General features: G+C 36.1%; 1 protein-coding gene across 1 annotated transcript in view; it reads right to left on the bottom strand.

The window, feature by feature from the left end:
• Nucleotides 1–15297, bottom strand: part of HMGN5 (high mobility group nucleosome binding domain 5) — a 35333-nt gene that overhangs the window by 3582 nt on the left and 16454 nt on the right. The window contains exon 5 of the mRNA XM_049766917.1: nt 5830–6433. Coding sequence (XP_049622874.1) covers nt 5830–6433 — 604 coding nt within the window. The remainder of the gene's footprint in view (nt 1–5829; nt 6434–15297) is intronic.

Below are 15297 nucleotides of genomic sequence, written 5' to 3'. Positions count from 1 at the left end.
CTTTCTTTCTTTCTTTCTTTCTTTCTTTCTTTCTTTCTTTCTTTCTTTCTTTCTTTCTTTCTCTTTTCTTTTTTGAAACTGTGGTTTGTTCCATTGCTATTTAAGGGATAACATGCATATCACTTTACCACTTTCAGCACCTTGTTCATAAAGATCAGTTCCAACTATCACAGTGGATCATTTACTACCCTAACTGTATTCACCACTATTTGTGTCAGACTTCCTATCATGGATTGGTCCTCCTGACCCTCGTCTGCATTGGCTCTGGATATTATTACCACACTATATTTTATCTTTCTTATATCCCACAAATGAGTGAGATTGTTCTATTTCTATCCTGCTTTCTCTGACTCATTTCACTCTGCACAATAATCTTCACATCCATCCATGTATAAGCTAATTTGATGACTATTTTCCCTAAAAGCTGAATAATATTTCATTGTGTAGATGTAACATGGCTTCTTTAGCCTCTCATTTGTTCTCAGCCACTTGGGTTATTTCTAGACTAGGCTTTTGTAAATAGTGCTATGATGAATATATAAATGCAGGGGGCTTTTCTGCATGGTATTTTTTTGGGTTCATAGTGTATATCCCTAGGAGTGGTATTTCTGGATCATATGGAAGCTCAATATCTAGTTTTCTTGAGGAATATCCATATTGTTTTCCAAAAATGAACCAGTATATATTCCCACCAGAATTGAATGAAAGTCACTTTCTCCCCACATCCATCTTGTATTTTATAGATATTACTCTTCATCTAATTGGTGTTGGGTGAATAGATTCTATCATTCCATGGGTACTCTTTGTATCCTAGTCACAGTTTCTTGGAAGGACAGATGCTTCTCAGTTTATCTTTGTTTTCACATGTTTGGTCAGTGTTCTCCTATGCTTCCCTTTAAGGACATTATGGTTTCAGGTCTGATAACAAGATCTTTAATCCATTTTGATATGACCTTTGTGCATGGTGCTTAAGAGAAGTTTGAGCTCACTTTTTTGCATATAGCTGACCAGTTTTCTCAGAAACACTTGTTGAAGAGTCTTTTCTTGTATTTCTTTTTCCTTTGTCAAAGACTATTTGATCATAGGCCTATGGTTCAAGCTCTAAATATTTAAGACTATCTTACTGTCCTGGTGGTTTGTATTTATTTCAATACCATGTTGTGTTAATGACTACTGTTTTATATTACAAATTATAGTTGGGGAAATTAATTCATCCCATCTTTTATGCAAGGATTGCTTTAGCTATTTGTAGATGTTTATTGTTACAAATGAATTTCAAAAGATTTTGACCCACTTTTTTTGAAAAGTGTCACCAGTATTCTTATAGGGATTGCATTAAATCTATACAGGTTTGTGGAAGTATTTACATTTTAATTTCCACATCCTAGTGTTCTCTTTATTTCATGAAGCAGTGTTTTGTAATTTTCTCTTTATAGGTCTTTCACCTATTTAGTTAAAATTACTCCAAGGTATTTCATTTTCTAAATCACAATTGTGAATGTAATTATTATTTGGAATATATTTCTTCTTTTTCATTATTTGTTAATAGCATGTATGTTTCATTCCAGGGATGCAAGGATGGTTTAATATACACAAGTCAACCAATATAATACACCCTATCAATAAAAGATAAATAAAATATCATATTATTATATATTCAGAGAAAGTATCCAACAAGTTCCAATACCTTGATATAAATTCTTAACAAGATGAGAATTGAAGGAAATTTACTCATTATTTTCAAAGTCATTTATCAGTAGCACATTGCAAGCATTTTATTCAATGTAGAAAAATTAAATTGTTTTCTTCTGATATCTGGCACAAGACAAGGTTTTCCCTTCTAGCCACTTCTACCCAATATAATACTTGAATTATTAGCCATACCAATTAGGCAAGAAAAAGACATCAAGGGAATCTAAACAGGAAAGGAAAAAGTCAAGCTCTCAATGTTTGAAAATTTCATTATACTGTATCTAGAAAATCCTAGCATCTACAAACAAGAGAATTGTATAGAAAAAATGGTAGGTTATAGAATTAATAAAACACAAATGTGGGCAGTTTGCATAGTAGCAATGAATACTTTGAAACAGAAAACAATATGATTCAAGAATTTCAAGAAATCAAGAATTTTTAACATGAATAAGAATAAAATACTTAAAATAAATTTAGTCATGGGCATTCAAGAGTTGTGCACTAAGAACTACAAAATCTCACTGAATTAGAGTCAGTAAATGGAAAGATATATTGTATTTATGTCCTTTTCCTACCATGTTGGCAATACATAAGTTGGTCTGTAGGCTGTATATTTATTCTGTATATTTGTCATTTTCCTATCAAAACTAACTGACTTTTACTTATTTGGGTAAACATAAACTGATCCTAAAACTCCTATAATTTTTTAGAGGATTCTGAACAACAAAGAGCTAAGTTGGAGAACATATGCTTTCTGATACCAAAATTTATTACAATCCTAGTGTTAAACTAATATATATATAGAAAATCAGTGATGAAGATGGATGATAGTTGATGTAGAACTGGAATTTACATCTCAGAAATGGTATAGAGTCCAGAAATAAATTTATACAGGTGTGGTCCACTGATTTGTTTGAAGAGTGCTAGATCACCCAATGGGTGATTAAATAATAATTGGGCAAATGAAGGGCATTAAGTATATAGGTATACTTTACATTATATATAAATGTGTATTTATATATTATGTATATATAAACATTTGCTTGTATATTTATGTATTTATATATAAAATGAATGAAGAACATTGTATCTATACACAATGGGATTTTATGCATCTCTAATAAAAAAATCATGCAGTTTGCTGCAATATCGATGGAACTAGAGAATATATGCTGAGTGAGGTCAGTCAGAAAGAGATAGATACAAGATGATTTCTACAGGGGCTCAGCAAGACAGCAACAAAGATTTAAAGCAGCATAATAGTAGAACTGATCTGCACAATTGAGTTGGTGAGTGGAGAGGGTTGAAAGGGAGGGGTATTGAAGTTAGGCCACTCAAAACACAATATAAAAATGTAGAAAAGTTGAACTTCGGGGCCGGGCGGTGGCGCTAAAGGTAAGGTGCGCCTGCCTTGCTTGCGCTAGCCTTGGACGGACCGCGGTTCGATCCCCCGGTGTCCCATATGGTCCCCCAAGCCAGGAGCAACTTCTGAGCGCATAGCCAGGAGTAACCCCTGAGCGTTACCGGGTGTGGCCCAAAAACCAAAAAAAAAAAAGTTGAACTTCATTAAAATGTAATATACATACATCAATTTACATCAAAATGCAGAAGATAACCCACAGAATGAGAGAAAAATTTTGTCATGCATTTTAAGGTACTTGTATGAAATATATATGCATTGCCATGACTTAATAACAAAACATACCACTCAATGTAGCCATGGACCTTCAGTGACAGGTTTGTACTCCATTGAGATTACCACTCCAGCAGGGCATACTCTCATGCCAGGAAGGGAGCCCCTGAAAGTGGGCACCCTAAAGGCAGAGGTACCCCTCCCTTGCTGGGGAGAGGGAGTTGAGCTCCTGTTAGAGCAAACACCTGGCATGTCACAATGGAGCTCACCTCCTGTGCTCCCCTTGGTCTCATAAGTCATTGTCCCCCTAGTCATATAGGTCACATTCCCCTAATCACATAGGTTGCATCCACAGACATGACAGGCTCCACGTACACCTTGCCACAGTACAGAGGAAGCCATCCCTTTCTTTTTGTTTGAGCTTCCCATGCAGTTAGATTCTATTCACTGTGTGACATTTTAGATAATCCTCCCTGATAATAAAATGAGTCGTCTCACTGCAGTGGCTTCAGAATGCCTTTTTTGGATGCCTCCTATCCCTGCTTTCTATCCTGCTCTACGGTATCCTGAGCAAAGTCATAAACTTACTCAGAATTTAACTCACACATGTAGTGCACACTTAGGTACACACACACACACACGGCCTATATCTTTTACAACCCAAGTTAATAATGAGCAAAGATTCTCCAAAAATATTCAGATGCTTAATCAGCAGAATTAAGGATCTTAATATCACTAGGAAAACTCAAAGAAATATAAATTATTATTATCATCCCAAAATCATTCCACTAGAATGGCAATAATAAAAGACTATACCAAATTAATAGGATAAGAAGAAATTAGAATCCTCATACATTTTTGGTGATAATATAAAATAATAGTGACTTTTGAAAACAGCGTGAAAGTTTACAAAAAAGATAAACATATAGTTACTTTAAGATTCACTAGATTCGGGGCCGGGCAGTGGCGCTAAAGGTAAGGTGCTTGCCTTGCCTGCGCTAGCCTTGGACGGACCGCGGTTCGATCCCCCGGTGTCCCATATGGTCCCCCAAGCCAGGAGCAACTTCTGAGCGCATAGCCAGGAGTAACCCCTGAGCGTTACTGGGTGTGGCCCAAAAACCAAAAAAAAAAAAAAAAAGATTCACTAGATTCAGGGCCTGGAGAGATAGCACACCGGCGTTTGCCTTGCAAGCAGCCGATCCAGGACCAAAGGTGGTTGGTTTGAATCCTGGTGTCCCATATGGTCCCCCGTGCCTGCCAGGAGCTATTTCTGAGCAGATAGCCAGGAGTAATCCCTGCGCGCTGCAGGGTGTGGCCCAAAAACAAAAACAAAAACAAAAACAAAAACAAAACAAGATTCACTAGATTCACTTTTATATATACCCATGATAAATAAAACATAAATGCACACATAACTTTTTATATAAATAGTAATAGCAGCAATTTTACATAATTAACAAAATATGGAAAAATAAAATGTGGATCAACAGTGTTATATAAATACATTGTACTATATCCATAAATAGAATGAAGTAGTTGTACTGTCTCTAGCATGGATAAACTTAAAAATTATATGAAAGAGAAAGTTGAAAAAAACATCTAATGAATTCACAAAAAGTGCCACATATCATGTAAAAGCATCTATTCAAAATATCTAAAACATGCAAGTCCATAAACTTTAGATTAGTGTTTGCAAGGGAATGTTATGTGGGGAAAGGATTACTATTGGTTCTTGTTCGGGCAATAAAAATTTCTTATCTAAAATTAAATAGTTTTGATGGCTGTACAACATTGTGAACATATTGAAAACCATTGAATTTTACACTATGAAAGGATTAAAATGGTGAATTTGCGATGTTAAATTAAACAGTAAAAACAGTTTTTAAGTATTAATATATCACAAAGAAATAAAAATACTGATATTTCATTAATTGTATATTTGGAAATATAACAACTTACAAAGATCTTTGAATCATTTTATTAAGATAAATCCAATAAAACCAGTAACTTGTTATGAATACATATATAAAAAATTGAAATTTGGAAGTAAACATTTGTATTTCTTTTGAAAATGGAGTTAAAATTTAAATTTTACCAAGTTAACAATGAAGCTACAGTTGGTAAAGATAATTCTAACATTTAGCATTACATGAAAATAGTTCCCCCTTTTTATAAAAACAACCTAAAGAACCACAGAATGTTATAGGAATTTTTTAAGATCTCTTTACTTTGTTAAATATCACATAAAGAATTTAAATTAAAATCCAAAGACAATGCAAAACATACCAAAGGGAATTTACTGACAAAGTTGAAAGCATGTTTTTCTATATGTTACACTATTATAATAACATTTCTAAACAATTAAGATATTCTAAAATATAATTGTATTAAAGAAAAGCTGTGTTTATAAAATATTTGCTTAAAATATTCATCTTTATAACATTATGACATGAAGGTACATATTACCAAATGATGTCACTTTATAAGGACCAATTAAACAATACTCTGAGATTCTTCTGTTTTTGTATCTTCTTTTATGACCTCTTCATTGACTTCTTTTTTAGCTTCATCTATGTATTCATATTTCTTTTGATTTCCTTCATCTTTCTCATCTCCTTTACTATATTCTTCTTTGACGGGTTCTTTCTCTTTTTCATCTTTGTCTTCTTTTTCACCATCACCTTCTTTTTCATATTCATTCTCTTTTATAGCTTCGTTTATTCTCTCTTCGCCCTGATTTTCATTTTCTATTTCCTTTTTATCTTCTTTGTCATCTTCTTTAGTGTATGTGCTGTCGAAGTGAGCGCATTTGTCATCTTTAAATTTTCCATCTTCGTCTTCTTTTTCATCCACGTTTTTAATTTCTGCTTTATCTATTCTATCTCCTTTCTCTTTTTCATCTTCATATATTTCATCCTCTTTACTTTGCTCACTCTTTTCTTCCTTCTCATCTTCTTCTTTTTCCTTCTTTTGCTTGTCTCCAATTACTTCCTGAGCTTTTTCTTTATTTTCTTTTTCTTCTGCAACAACTACTTCTTTCTCTTCTCTTTCCTTTTCAATATCTTCATATGTTTCTCCTTTTATGTCCTCAATTTCAGAAGCAGGTGCCTATATACACAAATAAATGACACAATTATATTTGTATATTTAGAACTATTTTCTCTAAATAGTCATAATTATGTCTCTTTATGGAGAAGTTACTCTTTTCTTTTGGATTTTGGGCCACATCCGGCAGTGCTCTGGGATTACTCCTTGCTATATGCTCAGAAATAGCCCCTGGCAGGCACGGGGGACCATATGGGATGCCGGGATTCAAACCAACCATCTTAGGTCCTGGGTCTGTTCCTTGCAAGGCAAATACCGCTGTGCCATCTCTCTGGCCCTGAGAAATTACTCTTGATTTACAAGAAAGTAATTTTCCTGAGGGAAGACCTCCTAAATATCACATATTAAGGAAATATTCTAAAAAGTAATTTCAATTAAAATATCACCACACAATATGCACAGATAGGAAGAATAATTCTCTAAAATCTAGTCATATAAACAAGTTCCCTTATAAATATGAAAAACCAAAGTAAATACAGAAAAGAATACACATTTTTTATGTTCAGAAATTCTCAATGAGGGGGCTGGAGAGATAGCATGGAAGTAAGGCATTTGCCTTGCATGCAGAAAGACGGTGGTTTGAATCCCGGCATCCCATATGGTCTCCCGAGGCTGCCAAGAGCAATTTTTAAGCATAGAGCCAGGAGTAACCCCTGAGCGCTGCCGGGTGTGACCCTCCCCCCCAAAAAAAAAAAAGATTCTCAATGAGTAGGATGATGTAGAAAATACATTTCTTGAAGATACAAAAGTTTCTGTTTCATTGATGGTAACATTTAACTTTTGTAGCCAGGTATCATACATTTGTAAAAATCGCTTTATGTTTTCCTTTCACCTTTTTGAGTTAATTAGCACAAGTACCCTTAATTACATCAACCCTCAGGTGATTTATGTTGAATTCTGGCTAATAAAAATGGCACAGAAAGCACCAGAGAAAGAAAGAAGTTTGGCTGGCTCAGTAAGATCCAAGAAGCTGCTCAACAGCCCGTCTGAAAATGCATTTTCTCCTGTGACTCTGTCTGACCTCTTGTGTGAAACTGCAAGCTGAGACCCCCCCCACTCCAGGACCCTTCAGAAACATGCTTGGTTTCCACTGAGATTGCCACTGTAGCGGGGCACAGACTCCTGTGCCCACCATTAGAGCCCCTGAAATGAAGCACCCTGTAGGCTGAATCTCCCCTCCGATGATGAGGGAGAGGGAGATAAGCACCTAGAAGTGCAAACACCTGGCATGTCACAATAGAGCCCACCTCCCGTGCTTTCCCCTGTCATGTAAGTCACTTTCTCCCTAGTCACATAGTCAAGTCTGCAGACCTGATATGCTACACATATACCGGACCAGGAAGGCCTGTTCCTTCTCTTTGTTCAAGTTTTCCACACAGGTAAATCCTGTTAGCTCTTAAGTGTTTAAATAATCTTTCTCCTCTGGTAATAAACAGTCATCTCACTGCAGTCGCTCCTGAAAGCCTTATTCCAAACATATCTGGTCCTCCCCTTTCCACTCCTCTTTAAGCTGATCTGAGTGTTGTCTTGAACTTGCTTGGAATCTGACATCTCCAGCATCTTTTATAACTTTTATAACTATTATATAATTTTATAACTATTTTCTTTAGTTCTTTGGCATAATCATGCATTTAATATAAATCCAGGTTGTTCAAATGGCAATAATGTATTATTTTTGTGATAAATAATACATTATTTCACTCATACATGGATTATAAAGAAAGAATGAAAACAGTTAAATACAGAGGAAAGTTATCAGAGGGTCAATAACTATATTGCTACCTCTCTGCTCTCACTACCTATGCCTGAAAGATTTTCATGTTTTGAATTCATTTAATTTTTCCTTAGATATCATTATGCTATATGTTTTATACCAAATGTTTGTCTTCAATATTTGTGTGATAGAACCTACCTCCCAATGTGATAATATGCAGAAGTGCAGACTATAAGAGATGAATAGTTGATGAGGTTAAAGTTGCTATGAATGGATAGAATTAGTGTTTTATTTTTTATTTTATCTTTTCTGTTTTAGGGCCATACATGTAGGCACTCAGGGCTTTACCCCTGGTCCTAGACTCAGGGATCTGTGGGATGCCAGGAGGGATCAAACCCAAGTTAACTGTGTGCAAAGATGTACTATTTCTCTGACCTCAGGGATTAGTGTTTTTATTTTATTTTATTTTTGTTTTTTGGGCCACACCCATTTGATGCTCCTGGCTAAGTGCTCAGAAATTGCCCCTGGCTTGGGGGGGACCATATGGGACACCAGGGGATCAAACCACGGTCCTTCCTTGGCTAGCGCTTGCAAACCTTACCTCTAGCGCCACCTCGCCAGCCCCAAATTCTTTTTTTTTTTTTTTTTTTGGTTTATACCCGGCAGGGCTTACTCCTGGTTCTACCCAGAAATTGCTCTTGGCAGGCTCAGGGAACCATATGAGACACTGGGATTTGAACCATCAACCATCTGCAGGGAATGCAAATGCCTTACCTCCATGCTATTTCTCCAGCCCCTGGATTAGTGTTTTTAAAGACATTGGGGGGGCTAAAGAGATAGTACAGCAGGTTGGGGGTGCTTTCCATGTAAGTGGCAGGCACAGGTTCTATTCTAGCCATACCATATGGTCCCTAAATTCCCACCAAGAATGATTTCTAAGCTCAGAGCCAGGAACAAGCCATTAGTACCACTGATGTGGCCAAAAAAAATAAATAAATAAAAATAAAAATACAGAGTTTTTACAGGGGCCAGATAGTAGAGTGGATAAGGCATTTACCTTACATGCAGATCCACTTGAATCCCTACTATCTTATATGGTCACCTGAGTAATGCTAGATGTGATTCAACAATTTCCCTCCCCAAGAAGCCTACAGTAGAATAGGCATAAGGGGAAAATCTCATTATCACTATCAGAGAACTACAAACCAAAATTCCAAGGATACTACCAGTAATAATAGCGTATGTTATAATGGCTGGAAATAGCATCAGAGGTTGTGCAGAAAAATGAAAGCTTTGTACACTGTTGTTATGAATGTAAGTTCACCAAGCCTCTATGTAAAAGTTTCAAAGTGTTAAAGATGGTTCTACAATATGGTTCAGTAATTTCATATCTTGGTGTTTTTCCAAAGAAAAATGAAGCACATATTTAATATGATACTCAATTAAGTTCATTGTATTATTAAGTTCACTGTGTTATCACAGTATTTTTAAGTTCACTGCTATTTATACTAGTCAAACCATGAAATCATTCAAGTGCTTAGCAACAGATATTTGGATAGAGAACAGGCAGTCTATATTCATAAGGGAAAAGAAATCAGCTACAAAAAAGATGAAATCTTTTCTTTTGCTATCACAGGCATGAAAACAGAGGGCATCATGCTAAGTGAAATAAGTCCCAAAGAGAAAGACAAATAATCTCATTTTTCACCCATATGTGGCATATAAACAAAGTAAGAGAATGCTGAGTGTGATTTTCTAAGGACAACAGACCCTTAGACTCTGATAACAGTAGTGATGATACCAACGAGGGGGAGGTGATAGGGAGAGTCTTATGAATAGAGGTGGAGTAATACCTGTACCTGGATGTGGACTGTAATGTGGTATCATTGTATTCCTAAATAATTAGGCAAGAAAAATATATCAAGGGCATCCAAATAGGAAAGGCAAAAGTCAAGCTCTCACTGTTTGGCGATGCCATGATATTATATATAGAAAACACTAAGGACTCTACCAAAAAACTTCTAGAAATGATAGATTTAGATAGCAAAGTGACAGGCTAAAAATTAACACGTAAAATTAATGGCCTTCTTATGCACAAATAATGATAGAGAAGAAATGGACATTACACATTAGTGCCACACAAGCTCAAATACCTTGGAGTCAACTTAATAAAAGAAGTGAAGGACCTATACAAAGAAAAGTACAAAAACCTGCTTTAAGAAATAAAAGGTATGGAGACTATACCTACTCATGGATTGGGAAAATTAACACCATTAAAATGGCAATACTCCCTCCCCAAAACTCTGTACATATTTAATGCAATTCCCCTAAGATTACCCATGACATTCTTCAAAGAAGTAGGTCAAGCACTCCTGAAATTCATTTTGAACAATAAACACCCATGAATAGCTAAAGCAAACCTTAGGAAAAAGAAGATGGGTGGCATCACTTTCCTCAACTTTAAATTGTATTACAAAGCAATAGTCATTAAAACAGCATGCATTGGAATAAAGACAGACCTTCAGATCAATGGAATAGATTTGCTTATTCAGAGAATGTTCCACAGACATACAACCAATTAATCTTTGATAAAGGGACAATAAATGCAAAATGAAGCAAGGAAATCCTCTTCAACAAGTGGTACTGGGACAACTGGTCAACCACATGTAAATAAACAAACTCGGACCGCCATCTAACACCATGCACAAAGGTCAAATCCAGTTACATTAAAGACCTTGATATCAGACCCGAAACCATAAGGTATATAGAACAACACATAGGTAAAACACTCCATGACATTGAGACTAATGGCATCTTCATGGATGAAACATCACTCTCCAAAAAGTGAAAGCAGAGATAAACAGCTGGGATAATATTAAGCTGAGAAGCTTCTTCACCACAAAGGAAATAGTGAAGAGGATACAAAATTCACCCACAGAATTGGAGAAACTATTTACCCAATACCCACCAGATAGGAAACTAATATAGAAAATATAAAAGCTACTAGCAGAACTTAACAAGGAAAAAAATCTAACTCCATCAAAAATGGGGGAAGAAGTGAACAGGCAATTCCTAAAAGAAGAAATACGAATGGCCAAAAGGCACATGAAAAAATGATTCACATTACTAATCATCACGGCAATGCAAATCAAAACAACAACAAGGTATCATCTCATGCCACAGAAACTGGCACACACCATAAAGAACAAGAACAATCCGTGCTGGCTGGGATGTAGGGAGAAAGGAACTCTCATTCACTGCTCTCTTGTTCAGCCTTTCTGGAAAACAATATGGAGATTCCTCAGAAAACTGCAAATAGAACTCCCATATGATCCAGCAATACCACTCTTACTGATATACTATAGGAACACAAAAACAGAGCACAAAAGGCCTTCTGTACACCTATATTTATTGCAGCACTATTTAAAATAGCCAGAATCTGGAAACAACCTAGATGCCTGACAATATATGAATGGCTAAAGAAACTGTGGTACATATACACAGTGGAATACTATGCAGTCATCAGAAGAGATGAGGTCATAAAATTTTCCTATACATGGTGGAAATAGAATCTTTTGTGCTGAGTGAAATAAGTCAGAAGGAGAAAGATAGACACAGAATAGTCTTATCTATGGGTTTTAAGAAAAGCAAAAAATGGGGCTGGGAAGGTGGCGCTAGAGGGAAGGTGTCTGCCTTGCAAGTGCTAGCATAGGACCGACCAGACTGCAGTTTGATCCACCGGCGTCCCATATGGTCCCCCCAAGCCAGGGGCGATTTCTGAGCACATAGCCAGCAGTAACCCCTGAGCGTCAAATGGGTGTGGCCCAAAACCAAAAAAAAAAAGAAAAGAAAAGAAAAAAACATTATTGTAATAATACACAGAAATAATAAAGATGAGTGTTGGAAGGTCTGGCCCACAATATAAAACTTGCCACAAAAAGTAGTGAGTTCAGTTGGATAAATGACTACATTGACAACTATCATGACAAAGGTAGTGAGTGAGAGAACTAGAATGCCTGTCTTGAAGGTTGGCAAGGGGTATGGAAGGAGGAAGATGGAGGGCATTGGTGGTGGAAATGTTGCACTGGTGAAGGGGGTGTTCTTTTTATTTATATAACTGAAACTCAACTACAAACATGTTTGTAATCAAGGTTCTTAAATAAATATATGAAAAAATTTAAAGAGGTTAAGTATTTTCTTTGTTTTGAGCCACACCCAGTGGCACTCAGAGCTTACTCCTGGCTCTGAGCTCAGAAGTTGCTCCTGGCAGGTTTGGGGTACCATATGGAGTGCCAAGAATCAAACCCAGGTCTATCCTGGGTATGCTGCATGCAAGACAAATGCCCTACACTGTGCTATCTCTTCATTCCCAGGTTAAGTATTTTAAAGTCTATAGTATTTGTTTCTATTCTATTATTTGTTTTCCTATTTTTAAAACTATCAAAAATTGGAAGTGACTATGAACAGACACTTCTCTAAAGAAGACAGAAATTAGCCAACACACACAAATCTTCTCATTATCACTTGTTATCAGGGTAATTCAAATCCAGATGAAAAGGAGATACCAAAATAAGAATAAAAAATCTAGAAACAATTTGTGTTAGTGGGATGTGGTGAACAATAGATACTTATACACTCCAGGTGGTAATGTAGTCTGGTTCAACCCCTAGGAAGAATAATATGACAATGTCTCAGAAAAGTAAGATTCCATATGACTCAGCAATCCTTTTCACAGTGCCACAAAATTCAACTGCCTTGGATTCAACTTAACTAATGAGGTGAAGGAACTACACAAATAAAAATACAAAACATTGCCTCAAGTAATAAAATCAGACAGAAAGAAATGGAGACATGTACCCTGTTCTTGAATTGGAAGGCTTGACATCATTAGCTCTGATGATCCAAAAAGTGCCAACCACCTAATTAGCCTCAAGGTAAGGAAGTTAGAAAAGCAATATGGAGGATCCTTATAGAAATCAAAGAAAGCATGAATTGAGCTGAACAAACCACAAATAAGAATCAAGTGGATATGAAGATAAAAACAATAAATCTCCATACTGAAATAACAGTACTGAAAAACTCGATTGATGAAATGAAAACCTCACTGGAAAGCTTCTCCAAAAGAGTAATAGAAGCTGAAGGCAGAATCAGTAAGCTGGAGGATGAGACACATGACAACTCCATACAACAAAAAAGATTAGAAAAGAGCCTTAAAGAAAATTATCAGAAAATGGAAAAAATCTTCAAAGAATGTGAACAGATAGAAATATAAGTCTTTGATAATCTGAACAGAAACAACATAAGAATCTTTGGAGTACCAGAAACCCAGGAAAAATCCCAAGAATCAACAGTCAAGGACATCATTTTAGAGAAACTCCCATAGCTAAAGGCTACATGCAATCAAATCCTGCATGCCCAAAGAGTACCGGCTAAAAGATACCTGAAGAAAAGCACCCCAAGACACATCCTATCCACAACGACAAATTCCACAGATAGGGATAGAATACTAAAAGCAGCGAGATCAAAAAAGAAAATTACATACAAAGGAGCAGCCTTAAGATTTACACCAGACCTGTCATAAGAAACCTGAAGGTCAGAAAGCAGTGGTGCGATATAGTGACAAAACTCAATGAATTTATTTAATGCTTCTCCTAGAATACTGCACCCAGCTAGATGCACTTTCACATTCAAAGTCTTCCCAAAAATAAAATCCCAGGCCCAGATGGATTCACTATTGAATTCTTTCAAACCTTTCAAGAGGAATTATCCATATTTTTCAGGGTCCTTTGGGAAATTGAAGAATCAGAAACACTCCTAAATTGTTTTTATGTAGATAACATCATCCTGATACCAAAACCAGAGAGAGATACTTCAAAACAAGAAAACTACAGACCAATATCCCTGATGAGCACAGATGTAAAGATTCTCAACAAAATCCTGGCAAAAAAGATCCAGTGCCTCAGCAAGAAGGTCATACACTGGATGAACCTATAAAATATTATGTTAAGTAAAGTAAGCCAGAAGAAGAAGGATAAATACAGAATGATATCACTAGTATGTGGCATCTAGAATAACCCCATGAAGAAATACAATTGTCTAAATGGTAGGTACTCCAAACACTGTAGATGCCAGGGTATAACAAGAAGTGATCAAATAAATAAAAAAAGGAGAAACATGAAACCTTTACTCTTTATTATATCACAAAGAAACCTACAACAATGGAAATATCAGTTTAGATTGAACAGGTTGTCTAGTCAATCCCACACTACAAAGGCCTACAATAATGTTCTAATATCTTTATCCACAGAATAATGAACAGAACATCTTTGGAAGCCAATGACTCCCACTGCAGTGTTAACTATCAGTATGATTTTTGTTTGTTTGTTTTGGCTTTGGGGCCACACCCGGTGACACTCCTGGCTATGCACTCAGAAATTGCTCCAGGCTGGGGGACCAAATGCGACGCTGGGGATCAAACCTACCATATGGAACGCTGGGGATCAAACCCAGATGAGTCCTGAGAAGCCACATGTAAGGCAAATGCCCTACCATCATGCAATCTCTCTGGCCCCTACTATCAGTACGTTTTAAAGCCTTAATTTTACTATGTATGTAATAACTCTTCAACTTTTTTGTTTACAGAGGTTCTTGGAGATATATGGTGGATAAAACCTAATTTTGCAATTCGGTCCTCTATCATATTAGGCTCCATACACAGTGCTCATTATGACAGTGTCTTGATAAATACTTCAATTTACTCATTTCCATGTGATTACATCTTCTGCTATGACCTAAGGCTTATGAATGTTGAGACCACTGAAATGGACAACTACATACCACAGACATATGTTATAGGACCCACTTATTGAATATGCTTTTGCAAATTACTATTATCCCTTTAGTTTCTTTCTTTTTCTCTTTTCCTTCTCTCCTTTCTTCTTTTTTAACCTAAGCTATGGTACTATTATATCATAATGCCTATGCTGTCAGATTTTTTCCAGAAAAGGAACCTCAATGCACAAGACACAGTAAATGACACTACATAAGGTGGACTCCACTTATAGTTCCCACTACCAAATTTCTTAGTACTCTATTCATGAAAACTATGTATATCCTAAAATGTTCCATGCACAACCTAACACTGATAGCTTTA

The sequence above is a fragment of the Suncus etruscus genome, chromosome X (genome assembly GCF_024139225.1).
Source record: "Suncus etruscus isolate mSunEtr1 chromosome X, mSunEtr1.pri.cur, whole genome shotgun sequence".
NCBI classification, from domain to species: domain Eukaryota; kingdom Metazoa; phylum Chordata; class Mammalia; order Eulipotyphla; family Soricidae; genus Suncus; species Suncus etruscus.
This window is presented reverse-complemented; position numbering and strand designations above follow the sequence as displayed.